This window comes from Pleurodeles waltl, chromosome 5 (genome assembly GCF_031143425.1).
Source record: "Pleurodeles waltl isolate 20211129_DDA chromosome 5, aPleWal1.hap1.20221129, whole genome shotgun sequence".
Classification (NCBI taxonomy): domain Eukaryota; kingdom Metazoa; phylum Chordata; class Amphibia; order Caudata; family Salamandridae; genus Pleurodeles; species Pleurodeles waltl.
In genome coordinates this window covers 1,433,867,340-1,433,892,350 of record NC_090444.1, presented here as the reverse complement: position 1 = coordinate 1,433,892,350, position 25,011 = coordinate 1,433,867,340, and the positions used below count along the sequence as shown (strand labels likewise).

At 40.8% G+C, this 25,011-nt stretch overlaps 1 protein-coding gene across 14 annotated transcripts in view; it reads left to right on the top strand.

Annotated features, from left to right (window-relative positions):
- Positions 1–25,011, top strand: part of ADGRB3 (adhesion G protein-coupled receptor B3) — a 1,499,072-nt gene that overhangs the window by 1,404,571 nt on the left and 69,490 nt on the right. For 12 of the 14 annotated variants that reach the window (XM_069235737.1, XM_069235727.1, XM_069235726.1 and 9 more), the window contains one exon: positions 23,244–23,279. The exons of the other annotated variants lie outside the window; for them this stretch is intronic. In XM_069235737.1, coding sequence (XP_069091838.1) covers positions 23,244–23,279 — 36 coding nt within the window. The remainder of the gene's footprint in view (positions 1–23,243; positions 23,280–25,011) is intronic. 14 annotated transcript variants of the gene reach the window in all.

Below are 25,011 nucleotides of genomic sequence, written 5' to 3'. Positions count from 1 at the left end.
TTGGTGGTTCTCTAAAAAGAAACAAATCTGAAAAAACTAGCTAATTGTTAATTTCCCAATGCTATATTCATAACAAAGTGTCCAGATTGTCAAATGCGTTTTAACAGTTGAACTCGTGAAAGGTACTAATACTTCAATACTCTTGAAAAGCCCCAATACTTCAAGATGAGCAAGACAGATCATCCTCAGAGGGTTTCAGGTTTTTACAATGTAAGAAATTTCTGGAAAATATGGAAATTCATGTTACATTTAACAGCATAATTCCCTAAACAATTTGACAAAAAGCATAGGTTGTATGGGCAGTTTCAATTGTCTAGTGTTAGAAATGGAGTTTCTGGTTGCCTAGGGTATGCAATTACGCCAGGCAGACCCCACCCACTCTAGCCAGGATGAGGGAGTTTCCCACCAAGATATCCCCTGCTCACCGTCTTGGTAGCTTGGCATGAGCAGTCAGGCCTATCCCACAGGTAATGTGTAAAGCATTTGCACAACACGCACAACACACGTGACACAATAAACACACCACAAAGGAAACACAACACCAAGTTATATAAAAATGAACTGTCCTGCATAAAACATCATTAAGACCAAACACAACATGTCAATAATACCCTGCTACACAAACAGTTGTCAAAGCATCACATAGTTACTAGTATTCTGCAAAAGCCAGCAGTAGTCACATAAAATACATAGGTTACTGGTTATCCTGCAACACAAGCAGTAACCAGGTTGTCATCATTAGCACTAACAATGTATATATCATAATAAACACATAGGGCCTCATTATGAGTCTGGTGGTCACTAGACCTCCAGACTCGCGGATGGAGGTTGGACCACCGCAAATGCAGCAGTCGGACCGCCACATTACAACTCTGGTGGTAAGGCCACCAGCGAACCTCCAGCTCCGCCAGGTTCGCAGATCCTAGTGTTCTGGAGGTGGCGGCAGTTCTAACCTGCCAGGACAACGCTGCCCTGGGTATTATGATCCCCTTCTCCGCCAGAGATTTCACGCCGGTACCACCGCCATGAAAATGCTGGCGGAGAACGGGTGCCCATGCACTTGGCATGGGCAGTGCAGGAGCCTCCCTGCACTCTATAGCATTGCCACTGGCTTGATTTTTCCCACTTGGCAGTAACTCAGGTTTCTGCCCGTTGACCTAATGGGAAACTCATCATGGGGCCAGTGAGGAGGTAGCCAGTATGGTGACAGCCTCCCCGTCAGACATTCAGCGGACAGTGTAAACTGTCAGCCAAACTCATAATCAGCCATATACTCATGAAGGCCAAGACATCCTCATCCATGCGCAGACCATACATACAACATTACCATAATGCATAGATGCTATAAAATATTCCCCCCTCCCACTGTATATTAGGCAGATCCTGAAATCATCACATCACCCCAATCATGTTCATGTGACATAGGACAACATCAGATCATGACATAATCCAAAGAAAACACAGAGAGTGAAGAGGAGTACCAGCAATATTCTCAGTAGGTCTGTTCTCACCCCTAGAAGCATGTGCTCTTGCCACAAGTAATGACATTTAAATCCACAATCCACTAAGCCTGCTTCCAAATACTTATCTGGTTGGGTAATTGCTGAATTCGTGATAGCCTACTTTCTTTTGCTCGTAGTATCTTCTATTTTCCTCTTCCATAGGTCTTCAACCAAAAATACAGTGAGTCCTCTCAAGTTAATTTCAGAGTGCTACCTAAGTGAACTTGTTTTTGTGGCCCATATGGAAGTAGTCTTCGGCAACAAATGCCAGCTTGTACTTTGTATTCCCGCTCATTATCAAGGTCTAAGATGTCTTTACTTGATGCTTAAGATTATTATATTGGACTTCATCCCTTGCATATTGCTTCTCACAGAGAAATGGATGGATGTCTCCTCTATGACAGGATGGCTTAAATGCCATTGACCCCGTCCAATAAAGCTCAGGAGCATGGCAAATGTGTTAAATGCTCCATGTGAAAAGCATAGCTATTAGCCGCAATAACATGTACCCATGTATGCATTTGAAATTGAATGTGAGTGTTGTGCTGCATTTTTATTTCAGGCACATGAAAGAAATTCCAGCACGAACCAGGGCAGGAAAGATGCACCACTGACAACATACATAGTAACTGTTCACAGAAAGCGTGGTCACTCAGGCACGTGGCCTACCTTTATCCTAAAACCTCGCATTAGGTGTTCGCACACTGGCCAATTTTAGGCATATTGCGATCTTTTCATTTAGTAACTAAACTGCTAGAATAAATCGTAGTTTGACACTTGCTTAAACGCCTATTTCACAATCAGTACCCAGTTCAATTATTTATATTGTCCCGCACACAGGATAAAAAGGGCCCTTATGCTTTGTGTAAAATAAATTATTTACTGACTTCATTCAGTGAACTTTGATTTATTGGTTTGTAGGATGACTTGCTAATGTTTAACGTGATGAACATTTGCAACTTCGATTCCTGCCTGTCGGAAGTCACCCAGATCCCTGAGTACATGGAAAGTTTCTATTTATTTCTGTAGAACCACATATATCAAATTTAGGGTTCCTTTCAGCACCCTGACTAAGCTGAGCTGAGCATATCATTTCAGAGGTTGCTTCAGCCCTCATTCTTTGATATGTTAAATGACAAAATAGTGCAAATTTGTCAAGGGCAGGAACGTTTGAATCAATGTAAAACCCTGATCAAATGCTTGACTGCAGCTCAAGTGTGAATAAGGGATAGCTGCCTGTAAATGAATCCAGTAAAACGTAAACCATTTTAATCAGCAAGATCTACTGCATGACACTATTAAATATTTACTGTCATTTAGAGAAATTGCAACAGAACTGTGACGTGAAATTATATATTTTTGGTGTACCATAATCTGTAGTGTTACCAAGATTGCAAGAAAAATCCTTCTGAAACATTCTGATATTTAGTTACATTACAGACAATTTGATAGAAGTTAGAAGACCTGTCATTCCCCACTGGATTTTTGACATAGGCTCATTTTTGAAGCTGTCTAGATATTTGACGCAATTCATATAACTTGCTGCTGTTAGATTTTGTGGGGGAAGGGTGTGGACGGAAAAGGGGTTTTCATTTACTAGACCTTTCATGGAATTGCTTAAGCGCAATGAGTGAAATCAAAGATTGTATACATAACTCACATTTTGTCTAGCTTGACTCAAGTATACTTGCAAAAACATCTATTCAATCGAGAACTTCAAAGAACTGTTAACCACTAATTTCAGATTTCCGTCCTAAGAAATTTAAGGTTTTGCAAGCAAGCACCTCTTTTCTGTAACCAGCTTCTCACTGAGATTAGACTGAGAAAACGACTCTCATGAAGACAATTGTAAAAGTATACAGTCACTCACTCATTAATCCATCTTTTCACTCACTGCAAGTCTCCTGAGCCAGCTAAATTGCTTCATGGTGCACTATAAGTGGAATATCATACATATTTATTTGGTATCTATTTAGTGCATCACCAGATGGCATGCTGAGAGGTTCTGTCGAAGACAAGTATGATGAATCGCCATGTAAAAAAAACGTGCCAGGATGAATAAGTTCTTTGTGCTGAATTCAGGTATCTTAGTATCCCTTATTGATTGGCAATGCAGTGCTTCTGGACATGCTGTGTGTGTTCAGCTCTTTTATAAAATGGATATGTTGGAGTAGTGGCTTTAGTGCATAAATTGAGAACCCATTCTTCCTTCTGTGTCTTTTGCAGCTCTCGATTTCCAGTCCTCTTTTTTAATGGCATGTACACTTGATCTTTTTATTTATAAGTACATGTACATTACCCAGTGATTTCTTGGTACTACAGTAAAGGAATGTTATTGGCCAGAGCTACAGAGGTCCAGAGACACACCTTGTGCCTGCATTACTTAAACAAATACTTTTAATGAGTTTCCAGAAGAAAAACTGAATTTGTGTTTGTATAAGACTGAGTGAAGCTAATCCAACTTTTTGGGCGACAGAAAGCGCAAAGATCTGGCTCTGTATCATGATTCATTTACTAGGGACACTTGAAAAAGAGATTCCCCTGATGATCACAGAATTTGTTTAAAGAATTTTGTAGGTCAGGCATTAGATCTCAAACTTTCAGTAGCTTCCAGATATAAGCGCTTAAGCAATTTAGGCTGGGGTTATTGTTAGTCACTACTGCCTAGCATATGCTGAACGTGATTTTGAAGATAATGTGAGCTTGTACAGGTAGACAGTGAAGTTTCATCACCGTTAGGTGAGGGTACCATATTTGTTAGGCCTTTGATTGAACAGAAGTGGCATGCCAGACATTCTTAACTGAGACCAGGTAGATATCAGACATAATGTAAGGAAGGGCATTGCTAGCCGTATGCGAACAAGGACTTCAACAGTAGTCCTTGATTCAGATTCGGGGGGTTGTGGTTTGTTATTTTGCAGAAGTGAAAGGTTCACTACAAGCACCAGTGCAGTTTGTATTACTATGACAGAGAATGGGTGCAATGCAATGGAGAGAAATAGTGGTAAATTCTGAGAGGGCCACTGGGCTGCAATGTAACATTTATTTTGCCTGTTTTGAAAGTGAAGAATTTATTTTTTGCAAGGACAGATGCAATAATTGATGAAATGGAAGCTGGGCCAAGAAATGGGGGAGATAGGAGGGGATTGAGCATCGAGAACAATCATCTTTGAGGAGGAAAAGAGGAAATAAGATGATGCTAATATTGTCATGAGGATCTGATTCATGAACTATGAAATAATGAAGGAAGAAAAGACAAGCAGAGTCAGATGGGGCAAGATTTGTTTCAAGTTCTTTGGGTGTACTGAAGCAAGAAGAAAGTAGTAACATGAGAAGGAATAATCCATGGCAGATGCTGTTTCCTTGAAGCATTAAAATAGGAGGGAACATGCAGAGATTCTAGAACTGATCTCAAAGTAGATGAGAGGAAATCTGGGCCTAGTTTGTGGTGCAGAACATGGAAATCTTCAAAAACAGCAAAAAAGGAAGATGCATTTGCAATGAGTGTTAAAGGAAGAAAGGAGGGCAAATCACAACTATTAAAACCGTTACGGGAAAGCAGGCAGGAGGAAATATAGTTTATAGAGGGAAAATTGAAGGAAAGAATATAATAGTTAGTACCAAAAAGAGAAAAGACAGAAATTTGTGACTTAGAAGTAATTGAACTGAAGCATAATAAGGAGCGAGAGATGGTAGAGGAATATTAAGAAAACAAAATATCAAAAGGGTGAATAGATTCCTCAAATGAAAGGTTAAGGAAAAGAAAAGTAGAGGAAGAAGATAAAATATTATTTAGTTGAGAATTGTTCATATGAAAAGGTTAAGGAAAGGAAATGTAGAGGAAGAAGAGAAAATATTATTTAATTTTGAATAAATGTCATCTTAGGAGGACAGAAGGGGAACTGTGTGCATAACACAATTTGAAATAAATAGAATAGGGTTGGTGAGCTAGATGAAATGAAATTCAATTACATTTTATAACGCATGGGCATACCCTAGGGTGTCATGGCACGAGGCTACCAATAGAGAGCGAGAAAAGTAGGATTCAATTAGGGATCAAAGATTAAAAAGCCGAGTTTTGAGCTTTTTCCTAAAACCATAAAGGGATGAACAATTCTTTTGGTCGGTGGGGAGAGAGTTCCACAGTTTTGAAGTTCCCTGAACAAAACTACAGATGCCCCAACTATTTTTCTTTAACTGAGGGACAGGCATGTTAAGGGCCTACCTGGAGCATACCATCTGAATTTGTCCTTTTACCACAAAGGACCCAGTACCATGACTGGCTTTAAACACAATGCATAGTGCTTTGAAGTGGATGCGCTTGAGCACCGGAAGCCAGTGCAACTGTTCCAAGACCTTAGAAGCGGAATGATATTTGGAGATTCCTAAGAGAAGTCTAGCTGCAGCTTTCTGAAATATTTGCAATTTATTTATTAATCACTTCTGAAGAGTCATGTAAAGTGCTTTGCAATGATCCAGTTTTGAGAGAATGAGTCTGGTGATAACCAATTTCCTTAGTTGGAATGAAAGGAAGAACCTTTCTAAGAGTTTTCAAGGCAGGGAAACAAGATGCGACTGAATTGATTATTTTGTCAAACACAAATCTCTCGCAAAAATCACAACAAGGTTTTAGCTTGGGTACGGGGACTGGAAGACCACCCAACTCCGGGGGCCACCAATCAGGGCACCAGAGGGATTTATTCTCTGAGAGAAAGACTTCCATTTTACTTGAATTTAACTTTAAATAATTTTTTTACATCCACAGTCCGATGTGGCACAAGCAGCTGAAGAAGTTAGAAGCAGCCAATTTCTGATTATGTAATGATTAATTCCCTCAGATTGAGACAACAATTTGAGTTTTGTCAGCTGACCATCAAAAACCCAAAAGATTTCTCAGTGAGGCTAGTGGAGTCACATGCAAATTAAAAAGGAGGGGGCTAAGAAGGAACCCTGAGGGACCCCTCAAGGAAAAGAAAAAGAACTAGAGGTGAAATTATCTAGAGCAACAAATTGCTGTCTCTCTGATAGAAAAGACTCAAGGAGGTCTAGAGCGGATCCTCCGATGCCTAGGGACTGGACATGATCAATCAACACCTTACCATGTCAAAAGCTGTTGATAAATCCAGCATAATTAGTGCTGCCATACCTTCCCTATCTAAAATGGCTCTCAGTTCTTCAGCAGCCGTTAGAAGGGCCATCTCTCTGCTATGTTGGCTTCTAAAGCCGAATTGAGTGATGTCTAATTAACTCAATTAATGTTGTTATCTCTTTATTTATTTTTCCACCAACTTAGAAGGGAAAGGTATGCGGAGATAGGGCAATAGTTGTTACCATCAGAAGGGTCAAGATGATGCTTTTTTAGAAGGAGTAGAATCAATATCATCTTCCAAGCTTTTAGAAAATAGCCTTGCCTGAACATTTCATTAAAGATAGGGGTCAAAAAATTGACAAAAGTATTAGACATCGATTGCAGGATGTTCAAAGGGCGGGATCAAGCTGTGAGTCCAATTGAGTGGTTAGAATTAGATCCTGTCCTTAATCCTTATTTAAGGAAGAAAAATTAGAGAACCTCGTAGGTGCTATCATAGACATGGGGTCTTTGTCTGGATGTGATGACATGGTTTGATTTTTGAAAATATCATAGATGTCCAAAACATAAGATTGAAAAGCAGGTGCAGCAGCTTGTGATTTTTCCCAGGTCTGCCAGGTTGGCTAGCTTTCGAACCATAGAGAAAACTTCCTTGGAGGAATTTTTAGCTGCCCTGATTTTTTCTGTAAAGTAGGCAGATTTCAACGCCAGAATTTCTGTCTTTTTTTCATTGGGCTTGTACTGGAGTCCCAAACTGCGTTCGCAGCACTGACGTGCTTGTTTTAAAAGCCTAAGCTTCTCAGAAAACTAAGACTAGGTAGGGGATTGTCTGCAATTACAGACTACCTTAAGAGGAGCTAAGAGGTTGCCAGCTCAATTTAACCAGCCAAAGAAGTTGATATGTTATTGAAAGGAGCAGAATGGGGAAAAAGAAAGACAATGGACAGGAATCTAGGCGGAATAAAAACTTATTTGCATACCATCACCACCATACCATCTATAAGGCCTGTAAAAAGCCTTTGTAAAAAGGTAGGCTGCTAGGTGGGCAGACAAGCATGGATGCTAGTACAGAAGGTAATATTCCAAGATTATGTGACACAGTGTTAAGCTTAAGGAATAATTGAAGAGGAAAAAAAGATTTCTTGCAAATGGAACAAGTGTTCCACAGTACAATGTGTATTAGTGGAGGAAAGATACTAACAAAATAGAATAATTGAGACTACTATTGCAAGAAGTGAAACATAGGAAAGCAAAGAATGGAACTGTGGGAGAAACATGAAATATGAAAAACTGCAAGTGGAAGAAACAACAACCGTTAACAGAAGAGGATGCCTCATGGTGTGAAAAGAGAGTAAGTGGCAAGAGACATTAAATCATAGCCATTAGTATTCCACATCAGCCTATCAGTTATTTTCACATGCTGGTTTCACCAGAAAGTGAAATATTTAAGGCTGGTGATGCATGAGACAATTGGCCAATAGGACAGTGGCTCATAAGGATACTTTCTATTGGAACACCAACAGTCATACTTCCTAAAAGATTTCCATGCATAGCATTTGCATTAATAACTGTGTATATAAAGCATCCAAATAATTACCCCTAACAGCATAAGCATTTAAGAATACCTGCAGTGATACACCTTCGATTGAGGCTAACCAGAGGGAGCATGCTTTGTATGATGGTTAAATACACCAGTGTAATTAAAAAAAATGGTTCTAATTGGTTATTCAATGTATATTTCATTTTCATATAGTGAAGCAAAAAAAATAAACAATCACGAGCACCAGCAATGCTGCAAACTGGACATAGACCTAGAAGAAGGACAAACATCCTTTATTCCTGTAGTGAAGAGAATGGAAATGCATGAACAAACCATTGAAAAGCAGATTGCTCAGGGCAGATGTGAAACATACTTATGTGATAAGAGACCTAGTTATACATACAAACGATAATGCAAGGATTTACCCTTAATTGAAAACATTGGCAAAAGTGTTTATACCATAACGGACAGTGCAACACACCACTAGATGTCATTTAAAAGTTTTTTTAATATACTAAAGGATTTGTTGTGCCGCTAAGGAAGCGATAATGTTTCAACATATGTAAGTGATCATAGGGCATCAATAGGATGACAAATTCAAGACAAGTAATCTGAATAGGATGGTGTGAACACAGTGGACATCAGATGTACAGTCATTCACAAGGATTTAGCTAAAGAGTCATTGAGGTCTGTTCAAACATTATATATAGCACATTGTGTATACGACTTGCATTTTTGGTGGCCCACCATAACATCCCATGCAATTGAAAACACACCTTTTTCAAGAACAATTAGGCCTATAACACAGTAGACTACAAGATCCTGTTCAATGCTCAACATGTGGGTAGGACAAATGGAACAGCAGTTCAGTGATGCAGCTCATTATTCTCAGTTGGATGCCAAAAAATTAAAATGGTTTCATTCTCCGTGAACATAAAACCCATTAAGTGTGTAGTCTCCCAAGCTCTAGCCTTATCCCCATTACTGTTTCACATTTGCATGAAACCACTAGCACATATTATCTCCCTATACCAATTTCAATTCCATACATTTAAATTCACAAGTGACTAAGTAACCTCTTAACCAAGGTATGACCATGAGTATGAACTTGACAACATAGCTAAACCAAGCTACCATTGAATGAGGGGCACCTATCACCGTCTCAAAGGTGTGACAAACACAATCCTGATACGAAGCAAGATCACAACAAGAAGTCTCTAGTTTGAGTGGCCAATGGAGCTAAGCAGGGCACCAATTCATAGTAAATCATGAAGAAACCATAGGATCTGGCTTGTAAAAGGCCTTGCCTTCAAACACCAGATTGCACAGTAGTAAAAAGTACTAACCAGTATATCTTACTGAATTGAAGGGCCATCTCTCTTCAACATTTACATCGGATTGAACTAATCATGGCACTGATCCTATCTTGCCTCAACCACTGCAACATGGACTACCTAGGGGCTCATAGAAAGAACCTACAACATTTTCATATAAAAAAAATCAAGTGATCAGAATCTGCCTCAGTCTAAATAAATTCAAGCACATCATACCAGCCCTAAAAATCCCCATTGGCTCCTGGTGGCGCAGAGAATAACATTTAAACTTCTCCGAACTGCTGGTAAATCCCACAAGTCAATAGACCCAAAATATAGTTTTAATTGAATTCCACCCTATACACTGAGTTTGGATTTTCAGACAAAGTAAGGCAAAACATGGCTTCACCAAAAAATGTCTTCGAAGACACACAATCAAAACTCTTGACATGCATCTGTTGAACGCAATAAGCTCAACCCTAAAACATCCACTAACCCTGAGTCCTTTAATAAAAACCTGGAAACTAGCCCTTTTCTAACAGGACTATGCAACAATCAGATGTCTTGGGATTAGCCATCCCTCTACGTAGACAAAAGGGCTCTGTTTAAGCTATTTCTCCTTGTCAGACTATATCACAACTTCCACTAAGATCATCTGGAACTTTCATTTGCAATTCACTACCTGACACCACAACACACACAAGAAGTGACTAATGATATGAAAATTGCTGCAGTAAAGCAAAAAATGTCAGTTGTCTCTCAAACATGTGACCTTATGGGTTACTGATGAACTGTATATGCAGATGGTCTCTTCTTTAAAAGGCATGCAAATGTGTTAAAATTTCACAGACTGTTATATAGAAGCAGAGGCAAAAAAAGCTCCCTAGATTTTTCCTTTCACTCATGTTTGGTATCTTTCCCAAGTTGGTTTTACTATCAGGAGTTTCAAGGCATATAAGGGTTTTATTAAATACATGTCAGAACAGTAATAAGCTACAGTCATGTTGCTAATACAAATAGATGCAAAATACCATCTTAACTGCGTATACTTAATTCTAAGTGGATATGGAAAGCAATTGAGCAGTTGTCTCAAAAAATATGTGCATCATAACTTCAAAAAATGACTGTTCCTTTTGCAGGAATGTAGGTTCAGTGAGGTTATGTTGGAAAATAGCTTGTTGGTTGACAAGTGTATGAGCCCTCATCAAGCAGCATCCACAATCATAGTCAGTGTAAGGTACAGGCAAACCTTAAATTAACCTTTGCTCACCCTCTGCTAACTTGGCACAGAGAGGTCATGCTTAACTTAGAGGTCAGTCTGTAAAGGTTTTGTGCACCACTTTAAACAGTAAAACAGTGGAAATGCCACACAAAAGATTCCACATGAGGTGAGGAAAATACACCTGGATTTAATGAATAAAATAAGACTAGAATTGCAAAAATCCAATCAGCAGAACCAGAGATATTGAATTTCAAAGTTTTAAGTAAAAATAACACAAAGAAATACAAAGCACTGTTGGGGATATCTGGTCACGCTGGACCAGGACAGTCACAAGCTCAGGCCAACTGCGATGGAGTATGGGCCAGCACCAGGAACTTAGTCATGACACCTGAACCAAGTACCTTAAATCCTGGTTGTGGAGGGTTGGATGGATCCACTTTGAAGGTACATTGCATAGCCAAGGTGGTGCATCGGTTCCGAGATGAGGTGAGGCTGCACTGCAAGGTCCTGTGTGCCAGTGTCAAAGATCCTCTTGATGGGGCTTGTAATGCAAATGCTGGTGTTGAGAGTGCATTGCACCCTTGAGGTGATGCATTGTTTCCGATGAACTATGAGGGTGAGATGCAGAGTTCTGTGGTCGTTCTTGAGGCTACAGTCGATGGGTGATGCAAAGATATTTTGCTGGTAAATGCATCATGCAGCAGTGGTTTCCAAGGTGAGGCATCATATTCAAGATGTGGAGGTGATGCAAATCTTCCACAACAGGTCCAATCAACGCAGCAGTGGTGATGCTTCGGTTCTGCTTAGGGATGCACCGATCCATAGAGGAGATGTGTCTATTCTGCTTGAGGATGCACTGCTCAGTAGAGACGATGCATCTGTTTTACTAGTAAGCACCTTATGCCCACTTCCAAGTGTCCACGGCTGGGGTGGCACAAATTGGCAGGATGGACTCACGGATGGCAGAGTAGAGGTGCAGAAGCAGGGTGGTTGGAACTTTTATGTCCCTAAGACTTCAGACTACCCCTTTGAGTGACTATTGGTTCCTGCTTTAAGGTTTGAAGGTCCAGTCCTTTTCAGCCAAGCAGAGGGGAGCAGACAGTAGGTCAGCAAAGCAGGAGTCCAGCAGACTACATTCCAGCAGAGTGGCAGTCCTTCAGCAGCACAGCAATCCTTCTTCCTGGCAGAATATCCAGAGGTCACAAAGTGTACTGAAGTGGTTATGTCTGAGGTCTAGTTCTTATGTACAGTGGTGCCTTTAACATGGGAGAGACTTCAAAGACAAGCCTTTGAAGTTTACCAATGTCCTCCCTTCCTGTCCTGTCTCCAGATTCACCCTGGGGGGTATGCCGCCCTTTGTGTGGGGACAGGAGACAGCCTATCCAGGTGTCAGTGAGGCTGGGTAGCTCCTCCCTCCCATCCTTCCAGGATGGCCCATCAAGTCCTTCCCATTCTGCCAGGGATGCCCATCGGTCATACCTAACCTTCCATTGTGTGTGGCTGTATATGGAGAATACACAAAGCCCAGGATGTCACCCACGACAGACATGTGATCAGAGACAAGCAGCAGGCCCCAAATGGCTAAATAAGAAAATGCCAATGTTCTAAAAGTGTTATTTTCAGATTTCCAATTTAAAATTCTACTTCACTGTACTTTTGGGTTTTAATTGTCCTTCCTGAGACACCAAACTTCAAAGAATCATTTTTTTCCCATTTGGAAATTATGCATATACATTTTAATAAAGGTACTCCCTTGCTATCCCATGGGAGAGATAGGCCTTGCAGTAGTGAAAAATGAATTAAAGAGCTTTTGATTACCAAGACATGGAAAACTTAAAAGTGCAAGTTCTGCATTATTAATACACTGCACCCTGCCCTTTGGGCTGTCCAGGGCATAACTTAGGGGTGACCTATATGTGTTAAAAAAGAATGTTTAGGGCTAGCAGAAGGGTACTTTTTCCAGGTTGAAATGTCAGGCAAAACTGCACACACAGGCTCTGCAGTGGCAGGCCTAAAACATGGTTAAAGGGCTATGTAAGTGGGTGGCACAATCAGTGCTGTAGGCCCACAAAGAGCATTTCATTTACAGTCCCTGGGTACATCTAGTGCACTTTATTTGGGACTTATAAGTAAATTAAATATGCCAGTTGTGGATCAGCCAATTCTTCCATGTTTAGAGTAGAGAGCACAAGCACATTACACTGGTTGGCAGTGGAAAAGTGCACAGAATCCCAAGGGCAACAAAAACAAATTTAGTAAAAATAGGAGGAGGGAGACAAAAAAATTGGCGGTGACCCTGCAGAAAGGGCCAGGTCCAACAGTTCATTGGGATGGGCAAGGAATAGCCTAGAAGGATCATGAAAATGCACCTGAAAGTGTCCAGGCTGCTAAGCAAGGATTTGACATCTACTCAATCGTGTTTTCTAGTGGATACATTACAACAGACTTAAACATGTTATTCCTACATAAAACTTAAAACGGGTCTCAAAAGCTGCAAGTAAACGCTTATGTTCGCCAAATTCAAAAAAGAGGTTCCACACTACCTTGGAAGATTCTCTCATAGGATCCTTATTTCTGAACCTGGATATTATGTTATGCTGTTTTCATATTGATAGTTGTAAGATGTGCAACCTTCTCTTGATTTTGCGGTTCTCTAGAGAAAAGCACCAGAAGCATCCCCATGTGACTGCCAGAAATGCAATATGTCACATACTCAAATCAGTTTTGCCATGAACAGAAAAGCCATGTAGCGCACTCATCCGCAAGCAGGGATTAGGGGCATGGCTATTATTGAGCAGCTCGAAATACAGGTTACCTTTGAGGGTGATGTAGCCAGTGCCTTTGTAAACGCCACACACGTGCTTGGAGCCTGTTGTACTTGAGGATTCAATTTATTTGAATGATAGTCTTTCTTCAGGAAAGTGAGGAGCCAGTTGTGTATAAACCAATCAAATTCCATTAGTATGAACATGTGTAAAATGGGAACTCTCATGGGTCAAGAATAAGCGTTATTGAGAATATGTACTGCAGCATTTAGATCTGCATGCTAACTCTTTATATACTACACTAGTTCCTTCAGTAGACGACTGCCTGAAATATGGTCTTCCTGGTGAATGGCGGTTTAAACCCTGTTCTAATAATTTTGAGTTTTTGGTGGATTTCCAGGTCTATGTTGAGTTTCAAGTCAGAGGCTTCGGTTTCTATTATTAGCGAAGAAAAGCGTTCTTGTTATAGTGAAATGTCAACAGTGTTCATTGCTATGTGGCTTGCAGGTATGGGACATTGTTTTATGCATTAAGACCAGTGGCACAGTATTGAATATCAAAGGGTTTGAACAGGCTGTGGTGGACACTTGAGAATCCCGATTGATTAGCTTGAAGGTTCACCATTTTGTGATGTTTTGCTTTGGTGGTTTGGAGTGCAGAGTGATTAGCTGATAACAGAGAGATGATTTACCATGTTCTCTTTTTTTATAAAATGGAATTCTCGGCATTAGAGCCTATGTATAAGTAAAGTAGCATGGGTTGCTTGGTAAGATGACTGGAGATATATTTTATTGTGATGAAAAGGGACTGTGTGTGATTGGTGACACGGATGTTCGGGATTGTAAAGGTGATTTTGGTAGTGATTCATAAAGGTAATATCAAATGTATGCCTGTAGGATTATGCTTGCATTTTATTTACTTTATTTACTTTTGCAGTCAGCAAAGATGTATTTGGACAATCCTGGGAACTTGTACTGTCACAGATTCAAGGGACTACAAACATGCAGAAATATCATGCCACATTGCCTTTTCTTTTGCTGGCTATTTTCTATTTCTTTATGTTTCTCCCTTTGTAAACACCTTTCCAGTACATACGGTTTAGCACCTTCTATTACCAGGAGTAAACCTAGGATGCTTTCAAGATACAAAAAAACTAGTTATGGGTTTAAAGTAGATTTGAGGTACGACTTTTAATTGCCTAAATGTACTCATTCAGTTTTCTGCTAGGTAGAGAATGGACATGTGCATATGATGGCAAGATGTTTATTTTTTGCTCCACATAGAAAATATAGTTCTCTTTGGAGAAAGTCCATCAGCTGAATCCATATGAACTATACGATTTTCTCATACCACCCTTGAAATGCATTTTCTCATTCTTTAGACAGGAGTTGTTTTACATTTGTTTCAGATGTGGAATATTACCTGAAAACTTTTGAAATACTCTCTTTCCAGCATTCAGACCTACATTTTCGACAGTGACTTTTCTGTCGTACCGGCACATTTTCCAAAATTGAAAGTAAGTGCAATTTGTGACAACAACTGTACAGATCATCTGACTGGGTTTCAGGACACCACACACAAAAAATCTCTCAAAATGATCCTCGGTAATAGTAAGGCAACAGAGTAGCAAACTACATCAACTGCCATCTTAGTTTCTCAGATACCTTTTTTTTTTTAAACTGTTGGCATGCATGACACTGCAAATCAGCACTGATGCCAGACAGATGAATCGACAGGATGGAAGTTTCCACGGCGATAAGTGTTTTACTCAACCAAATAGTTGCGAATAGATTATCATGAGTGGACGATCGCACAATTTTCCGAACAATACCCATCTAGTAGTAAGCCTGCTTTTGGGTTATCTCTGACTATTTGCGTTTTATTTTCTAATGAGTTATCAAAGTATACATAGCTTTAGTTCTTTTAATTTTAAGAGCGTTTTGTAATGTTATGTTACCTAGGAGCAGTTTCTAGGATGGTCTTTCAAATCGGAATGGTCCATTCAGAGAAAATGTGCTAAAACTGTATTCCAATTTCTCTCTTCTGTGCTATTTCAGTGAAGCAGATGGGAGGGTAATTGGGGTGGGGAGTGGGTTAAGACAGCTAAATTATGAAAAAATATTTGCGACATCGATATAAACAAATGTGAAATTTAAGTTACATGCATAAAATTTGTGAGAGCTCATGAGATTCCTACACGTGGTGTAACTGCACATCTATTGTCATAGAGTAATATGAAATGGCACATTATGAATATAAAAAAAAACAAAGATTAAGTGAAGAGGTTATCCAAAGGTGCCCTCACCCCTCCCCCCACCACTGAGGGAACTACGAGACCCCATGGAGTGACTGTGCACTGGGTGAGCATTAAGCACATCCCTACATTAAATCTAGTTCTAATCAATCGAAAAATCGTCAACATTTTCAAGGAACTGGTGGGCCTTTGTAAAGTTATCCTGGCACCATTGAAGATCAACTACTGCATTAGATAAATGAATTGGCTGTGTGCCTGGCTGTTAGCCTTTACCTGGCTCTGTGTGCCCTGTGAAGCTTGGGATAGACTATGGAGTAAACATCATATGACCTTATAGAGACAAGACAATCAATTAACTGCTGGCTAGAAATAAATAGGAGTCTAGTTATGTGCGTAAGAGAGAGTGAGAGAGTGTGCGGCTGTTACATATTTGGTTTTCTAGATGTGTTTGCATACATTTGCATTTTTAGTGAGCATGATGAAGGAATATGCTATGTGAATAACCTAAATAAATGCCAATCATTCTGAGGTCGCCTGAAAAATTGGTTGTAAAAAACTATTGTGGGGTAGTTTAGTTACCACACATTAGTGTTTTTTGCATCCAACTCTGAGCTCTCGGACAGAGAATGTGTCTTTCTAACTAGGTAAAACAAGATCTTCTTCCACTTTGTGCATTGATTTTGCAGGGCAATTTCCTCTAGGTAAATTTTGTAAGAATGTGCATGACCAAAATCTTACAACTAAATTGATACATTTTTGCTCAGATCGTAATCTGAAATTGGGAACAGTTGCTCTTTGCTCCCAATTTCAAATTGAATGCAATACTCAGAGCAACATGCATGAGAAATGCTCTCTTCAATAGATGTCAATGCCAACCTTTAACACAGCAAGTGGTGCTAAAATTGACATCAGTAAAGAACACCTGAAGTAACCATAAAAACAAAACAAGCGTCTTTGGTACCCAGTCTTAGTTCTCAACATCTCCCCTCGGAAGGATGCTGTTAACTCAAAGTGGACAACAAGAACATATGTGTTTCCCAATTGGCCATGGCTCAGCGGCCTTCAGTCAGGATCTGGCCTTATATCCTGGTATTTTTAACTAACATATCGCCCACTGTTCTCAGTTAGCACATATGCCGAACAGAGAATTTCAGTAAAAGCTAGAGTTGTGGTAGAAACAGCTGCACCCTCTTTTGCAATAGTTAGAGATAGACTGCCTTTGGAGTGGGGCGGAGGGGCAGAAATTCCCCTACCCCTCATCAGAATGCAGTCCGTGAATGTGTCTTCCCTTCCTAAGTGGTGCACAGTTAGTTCACCCCCTGAGAGCATTCTTGCCCACAGGCCTATGTCTGTAATGTAGGCTAAGCACTGCGAAAAGGTGCTACTTCATGAACTGAAACATGGCCTCGTGTAAATGAGGGGCTGTCCCCTTCACATTGCACAGATGTGAAATGTGGGCTTGTGTAATTGGTTTCATATAATGTCTGCTGCCCCTACTATATGAATAGTGAGTGCAAACAACAGCTGTGCACCCAGGTAACTTTCATAGTCCTCTTTTTGCGATCCAGAACCAATCTCAGTGGCATTTAATATGTATGAGTTAGAATGCTTAATCTAGAAGGAATCCAATATATTTAGGTAGCTGGCCAACAAAGCCAGTACCAGGAGAAGTACAGTAGGGTGTAGCAAGGCATGCAGAAAATGTCTTGCCGAAGGGTTGGTAATATAAACTGTATGAATGCTGATACCTGACCCTGCTGTGAAATGCTACCTGTGAAGCCATTTTTGATTAACTACTGAAAACAGAATCAGCAGCTATTTTATTGAATTTAATTTTAAAGGCTTATACACTACATGTGCACTAATGGTTTTAGCACTTTGTGTTGCTTAATTTATTGTTTTAAAGTGCATGTATTCACAGAGTTATTTTAAATCAAAGCAACATGGAAGATATCTCATAAACAACTTTTAACTGCTACTTGGGATTTCAACATATCACCTACTGTTTCTACGTAGGCAAATGTTATAATTAGTCCTCATGTGTGCAGGCTTCCTGTTCTTGCTGTGTTCCAGTGCTTTCAGGATTGAAAACAGGATCGCCTGGTGGAAACAGAGGCGTGCATCTAATTATGCCAAAATGCCTGAGCACAACAGTGATGGCCGAGTTTCTAGTGACTCATTATGCAAATCGGATGCAGATCAATCTAAGTCCAGGGAGGACATCCCAGCGTGAGGGCCAGCAATAAATGATATGGAAGAAAATTATTTTGTGTGTCCACTCTAGAGATTAGGATTAAAAAAAGGAATACTGCAGTGAATTACACATTGAAAGGCAAAATATAATTCAAACATTAAGTTGAGTTCACTGCATATGTAAACAAATATACATGCTGTCTCATTACATGTAAAAGTAAGTAGTGTGAAGGGTATGCCCAGAGATGAGTCCCATGCTCACTGTTACATTGGAGTTTCAAGCTAGACTGGCTGATGAGGAGTGATACTCCAAAACCAGTCGTAGGATGTTTGTTTCAGGTCAAGGGACATCCTGGCTCAGCATTTCGGGATGGTTTGTTCCCTTGGAGAACAGGTTCTAGACCGGTGGTCTTCAAATGTTTTAATGCCACGCCCCCTCTATTGGGAAAAAAAATCACTGAGGTCCCTTCAGAATTTTTCACAACTATTCTATTAAGTTGGCAATGTTTAAATATGTCTATGCATATTTAAACATTGCATATAAGTTCTATTATCTTTTTAAAAATGCAATTAAATTCATGTTTTGCCAAACATGATATTCTGGCCAGACAGGCCTTACTAACATGTAACAGTAACCACAACATGATTATTAGAAATGTGGGTGAGGGTTTTGAAGAATATTTGGAGTCTCCTCACTTTTAACACAAACACCCAGCTCGGATATAAATTAAAAAAGTGGTTGCCCATTACAGAGCAGTATACTCCTGCTCATTTTTCCCTCGTTAAAAAAGCAATGTTATCAGCACAATACTCCTTTCGGCCAGTGACTGGCGCCCCATTTGAGATCACATGAGGCACCCCTAGTGGGGCCCACCCCCCAGTTTGAAGTCCCCTGGTGTAGACTGATTAGACCGTGGCTGGGTCCAAACTGGGGTGGCATGGTGAGGAAAAGAATGGTGGATTAAACCAAGACCTGTGACTGAGTGTTTGAAATGTTTCAGCAGTCCGTTCATCATCATTTTGTGATGTAAAAGTAAGTGCCAAAAAAATGCATACTAAGATTCACAGAAAGTGTTATGCGTGTTCAAAGGCTCACGCTTATGCAAGTGTTTATTTCAGAAAGTGGAAATGTAATATAATATTATAATATAAAATAATGGACTTTTGAAGGTTATAAGCTGGAATGTGATTTGGGATGTATTTGCTGCATATTTTGTGACAATTCAAAGACTGTGTTTTTTTTTAAATATGTATTCCTGCTGACCCATTAATGGGCAGTGTAGAAAACTCCCCACATTCCTGGGCAGAATGTCGACTTGTATCATTGTGAAGGCCTGTCACTTTATTTATGGACTCGATTTGTAATGTACATCACCAAAACGATGTGACACCCTGAAAAGGGTGCTGAAAGGTAGATGTTTTTCCAGTAACACCAAGCAGCAGGTCCGAGTAGTATCCTCTGTAGGATGCACTGGTCCTTTCCCACCAAGGTGGAATGCTTCGACACTGGGTCATGCTCGATGTTGGTGTGAATTGTGCAATTCCTAATGGGCTCTATGGGGATCTCCTCTTGGAGATGTTTTTTGAGTATGAAGATCAAATGGACATCGATTTGAAGTCTCCTACAATCTGTTTGTATTCTAATGCTTTCAGATTGGGTGAGGCTAGGTGAAATCCTAAAATCACCTCTGATTTGACATATTGGTAGTTTATTATTTCCCTGTTTGCACCATCCACTGTATGGTTAAAAAGATAGGGACTTCCAGAAAACAAGAATCCCATAAACCGACAGTTATTCGATGTTGGTCGGCATATTTCTTTCCGCCTAGCTCCCGAAACAGGTCTATGGCAATCTTCGGGACCTATAAATGTGTTTTATACTCCAGGTCAGCCCTCTGATCTGTTTTGGTAAGGTATAAATAGTCGGCCCCACAATCACGCGTGTGCTTCCTTACCACAACTGTGTTAATAAAGGTCACACTGAACTTATGCATGTAGTTTTTTCTTTGGAACTAGAAAACAATATAAGAGCAAAATATCTGAATGTCCCACAAGTAAATCATTGGTAGGACAAAGGTGAATTGACACCTCGTGTCATAATCCTAGAACACAGCAAACTCATGTCCAGAAATAGGAGTGCCAGCATCTGTACATGTTCTGTCAAGATGGTCAAACATGCACATCGTGAGCTTTAAGGACCAACGGAATAGTGAAATTTCACCTTAAATTTTGGATGGACTAACACACAGAACACGTATATGCATAAATTTTATGAGCATGGAAGGCCTGCTTAATCTATCCATACAGGTAAATTCTCAATGAGGTACAAGGAGCAGGTGTTCCCTTAGTCAAGTTATGTGGAATGCACATACCTCTGTTTATAAAAATGGATCGTACATTTCTATTTTTACTTGTTCATTGATGTGATTAATTAAAAAAATACCCACTGCATCTTGAATGTACACCAGTCATACACCCGTGGTATGCCTATACTTCTAAGTGCAATCGTCCTGTCAGTGAAACCATAGCTATGTTCCTGTTTACTAAGTAGGGAGTAGAATCACTCTGTTCTTCGGGGGGCTGTGCAGTCAGTGTAGGGGCATCAGCATTGTGTTGTGATGTACCAGTGACGCACGACGTGCTCTGCAAATGTGTAATGTCATGCAGTCTCCGTCACCATTGGCAGCGCATGGTTGTTGTACCATGGTGGCATTTGACATGCCCCTGGCACTGTGGCATATTAAGTGCTATGTAAGCATGTTATGCCATGCAGGCTCCATATCTAGAAATGTTGATGTATTCAATTTTGGGAAATTCGGGTGCCATTTTCATTTTTGCGCACTGACATTCCCAATCTATCATGTCGTATAATTGAGTCATATGATCACTATTTCAAATACATATTCGGGAACAGACAAACTTGTTCGATCGATGTTAAATGACACTGGAATACTTGAATATTGTCTGATTGACTAGCACGACCTATATGTCCAAAAACCTTTGAGGTAGCGTATATTCTGGGGCTATACATTACTAATAGTTATGTCTACACCGTTATCCAAAAGCCGTCAATCAATCAATCAATCACCAATTTGTATAGCTCTGGTTCTCTCCCATGGGATCTCAAGGTGCTGTTTTGAAAAGTCAAATCCTGATTATATGATGATGTACTCAATAGAGTATCACATGGAGATTAAGGTTACTCCTGAGCCTCCGTAAATTGCATCACTTTTTTGTTAGAAGTGACCATGGAATGTCATCATTTAGGCAATAATAAAGATCTTTAGCTTACATACCAATTGAGTCCCTTTCTCAAAAAGTATTTCAAGCATGTTTGGATTTTTAATAACTCTAAACCAACCCATGAAATATAATTGGCATCATAGGGGGTCATTCTGACCCTGGCGGCCGGTGACCGCCATGGTCACCGACCACGGGAGCACCGCCAACAGGCTGGCGGTGCTCCCGAGGGCATTCTGACCGCGGCGGTTCAGCCGCGGTCAGAAAGGGTAAACCGGCGGTCTCCCGCCGGTTTACCGCTGCCCCATTGAATCCTCCATGGCGGCGGAGCGCGGTCCGCCGCCATGGGGATTCAGACACCCCCTACCGCCATCCTGTTCATGGCGGGTTTGATGGCGGTAGGGGGTGCCGCGGGGCCCCTGGGGGCCCCTGCAGTGCCCATGCCAATGGAATGGGCACTGCAGGGGCCCCCGTAAGAGGGCCCCGCAAAGTATTTCAGTGTCTGCTTTGCAGACACTGAAATACGCGACGGGTGCAACTGCACCCGTCGCACCCCTGCAACTACGCCGGCTCAATTCTGAGCCGGCGTCCTCGTTGCAGGGGCATTTCTGCTGGGCCGGCGGGCGCTCTTTTGGAGAGCGCCCGCCGGCCCAGCGGAAATGTCTGAATGGCCGCTGCGGTCTTTTGACCGCGGTGCGGTCATTCGGCGGCGGAACCTTGGCGGACGGCCTCCGCCGTCTGCCAAGGTCTGAATCACCCCCTTAGTCTTTTCCCACAAAATGTTGTGTCCATTTGGTTTTAAGAAGTTGGCAGCGAACTGAAAAACTGAAAACTGAAGGTGCGTTTGACCCACAAAGCAAGTGCGACGCCATGGATCAGGTCTGTCTTTCCTCCGTCCCAAACCAGGACTGTATGATTTCATAATGAATAAATTAGCATTGGGACCGAGGTAAGCAACCTTTCCTTCTACCAGAGACAAGTACTGTGTGCTTGCACTTCCTGTCGAGCCAGACTTTTATCTAATGAAAGGGTACGAGTTCACAATCGATGAATTTGTACACTGCCAACAAACCCTCAGTCACAGCAGGTAGACTTGTCGAGGGACAACTCTCACGTGAAAAAATATATATATTCACTCTATCTTTTGTTTAAAAAATGCATGGTTGAAGGGTGTGTTTCCTTGTGAATGTCAACATAGGACAGTATCACCCAGTATCCGCCCACTTTTGGTCGTAACTGCAGTCTAGAGCTGAATTTATCATTACCGGTGCAGGCACGTAAACTACACCATAGTTGTTATTTTTTTATTTTTTGCAAAGAAAGATTGTGTTGTACACTTTTTTGCACAATCACGATGGTTAAAAAAAGCTTTAAAAATGAGAAGATTAAAAGAGGAATGTTTTGTACCCAGGTTTAACGATTAAATTTGCACAGACCTCTGGGGTCAGATCACGTTAATAGCACTTGCGTAAAGCAATTATGCATGAGGTCTGGGTGTGTTTGCAGTAGTACTGAGTAATAGTGCAGAGACATTTCCACTGACTGAACAAGTTTAAAAATGCTATTTTACAGGTGTGTACTTGGATTCCTCGAGTGGCCAGAGGACAATGTCCCTTGCGTAGTCATGTACCCTGGAAACTGGAGTTGCGAGTCTAGAATTTCTCTAGATGGTAGACTGGGTGGTTGGAACTTTAGCACAAAATGTATCATAAAGCTTTAGAGACACCGTTTCGGTTGGTGATGATCGTGAGGAGTATGCACCCTCAAAAGCAGTCATAAACCAGCGGTGGGTGGCCATATGTATATTTTAGAGTATATGGCCGAACAGCATTAGTCTAGTAACGTTAATGACAGCGGGCCGAACAGACTCGTTCATGCCTGGTGCAAAATTGCCCTGTACCGGTGCAATTTACGTGATCTGATCTTCCAAATGGGATTAACTAAGGACAAATGCAGTTTACTTGCTGTGCAGTGGCTTGCATGACTACATTTTATAGGGCCATGTGAGAAAAGTGCTTACTGCAGACTGGTGATACGATTGTCTATGAGTCACTTAGAAATGTTTAGGCAAGAAATACATGTATTTAATGAACTTCTTCATTTCTTTTTTTCTCATGCTTAATAGAGAAGAAAATCGCGTTATTCTGACCTTGACTTTGAAGTAAGTTTGCCATATTTCTGGTATACCCTTTCTTTTATTTCATTTATTGAATTGATCATTGTCTTGCACACGCCATACAACTGTAAGAAGTTACAGCATGTCATTTTGCAATGTAGAACACACATAAAAAAATAGAGATTGCAAGAGGCAAGGGATCGAGTCTTTACTTGTATGTTGATAATCCATGATCCCATTACCCTGGTCCATGAAAAAGAATGCAGGTGTAATGGAAGGTTCCACCTTTCATGGAACAGTGAGGGGAGAAACAAACAAAAGTAAACTCAGCGATATGATTGGAAATGGTTGAGACTGAAGAGCAAATCTAGTACAAAATAAAGGAATATAATGTGTCCCCTCCGTCGCCTGCTTTTTACTGTATATATGCTCACCCAGCCTTTCAGGGAAAGTGAGAGTTATAAACACGAACGCCAAGTCACGAGGGGAATTTATTTCCCACTGATACATTTTTCTCCTAGTCACCCAAGCATGTGTACCAACCAGCTTTAGGACCACCTACCACAACATGGTACTCATTGTTACCTACATTTATAAACACCCTGTTGTCAAAATATGCCTCATTTATGTGTCTTTTTTCAGAGTAAAAAAAAAAAAGTAGAAGAAAGGCAACAAAGAAAATCAACCGGCATAAGAGGACAGAAAGAGGAGTTTGATAAGCTGCCATTACATTCTCTGAATGCTTTAGGAAGGGGTGCATAATTGTCACCAACCCCCATGTTACATCTGACATCACCAGCCAGTCTTGACATTTTTAACCCACTGCCCTTTACTTTCTGGGACTTCAGGTTCCCAATTTTAAGTGCTGCAACAATAAGTTCGAAAGTCTCAGCAAGTGTTGTTAGTTAAAAGTATGACTGGATGTAGGATATAGATACATAATTATGGAATAACTGGAATCTATTTGCCCGATGCAAAAACCTTTTTTAGGTGGGTGCAGTAAATGTCTTCACTGACTTTTTAACATGTCTTTTATTATTTGTAATGTACAAGCACAATTAGTACCAGGAGAGAGTTTCATGTAGCTAGCTGGGCCCAAATAAAGAAACAGTGACATACAACATAAAAAGCACTAAAACATAGTTTTGGCCAAGATGGCAGCTGGTCAAGGCTTAGCCCCGAAATTTCTATTCCCTTGCCTCAGGTGATTGTAGTGGGGATGTGGTGGACCTGACACCCCTCCTGTGTTGAGGAATGATAGAGACACTGCATGCAGAGGGAAAGATTCGAGAACCACATGGATGGAGCCAGCGAGGAGGCAGAGTAGGTGAAAGTGGCTGGTAATGCCCAGAAGAGAGACAGAGCATCCGGACCGTTGCAAGAACACTTGTGGTAGCCTGGCCCAAGGCCGAAGTTGGAGGAGGGAGAATGCCTAGGCGAGCCTGGCCTATGTGCATTCAAGTGGAGTCACCGGTTTGCTCCGTTTCTTCATGTGCAGACACCAGAAGCCCCGAGAACTAAAAAGATGTGATCAGACTGAATTTGGTAGTAGCTGGAGAGTCAAGGAGGCGGGCGAGTGCCTGGGTGGGTAGAGCACAATGACACTGAGGACACAAAATGAAAGCGCAAAGTGAATGAAGGATGAGATACCCTCATGACAATATGCATAGGGGTGCCAAAAGTCTTTGGACAGGGCAATTGAGCATGGGTAATTTATTAATAGTAAACATGAGAAAGAAGGGGCATTGAGCTTTCTATTGAAGCCTTCTGAGGTGAG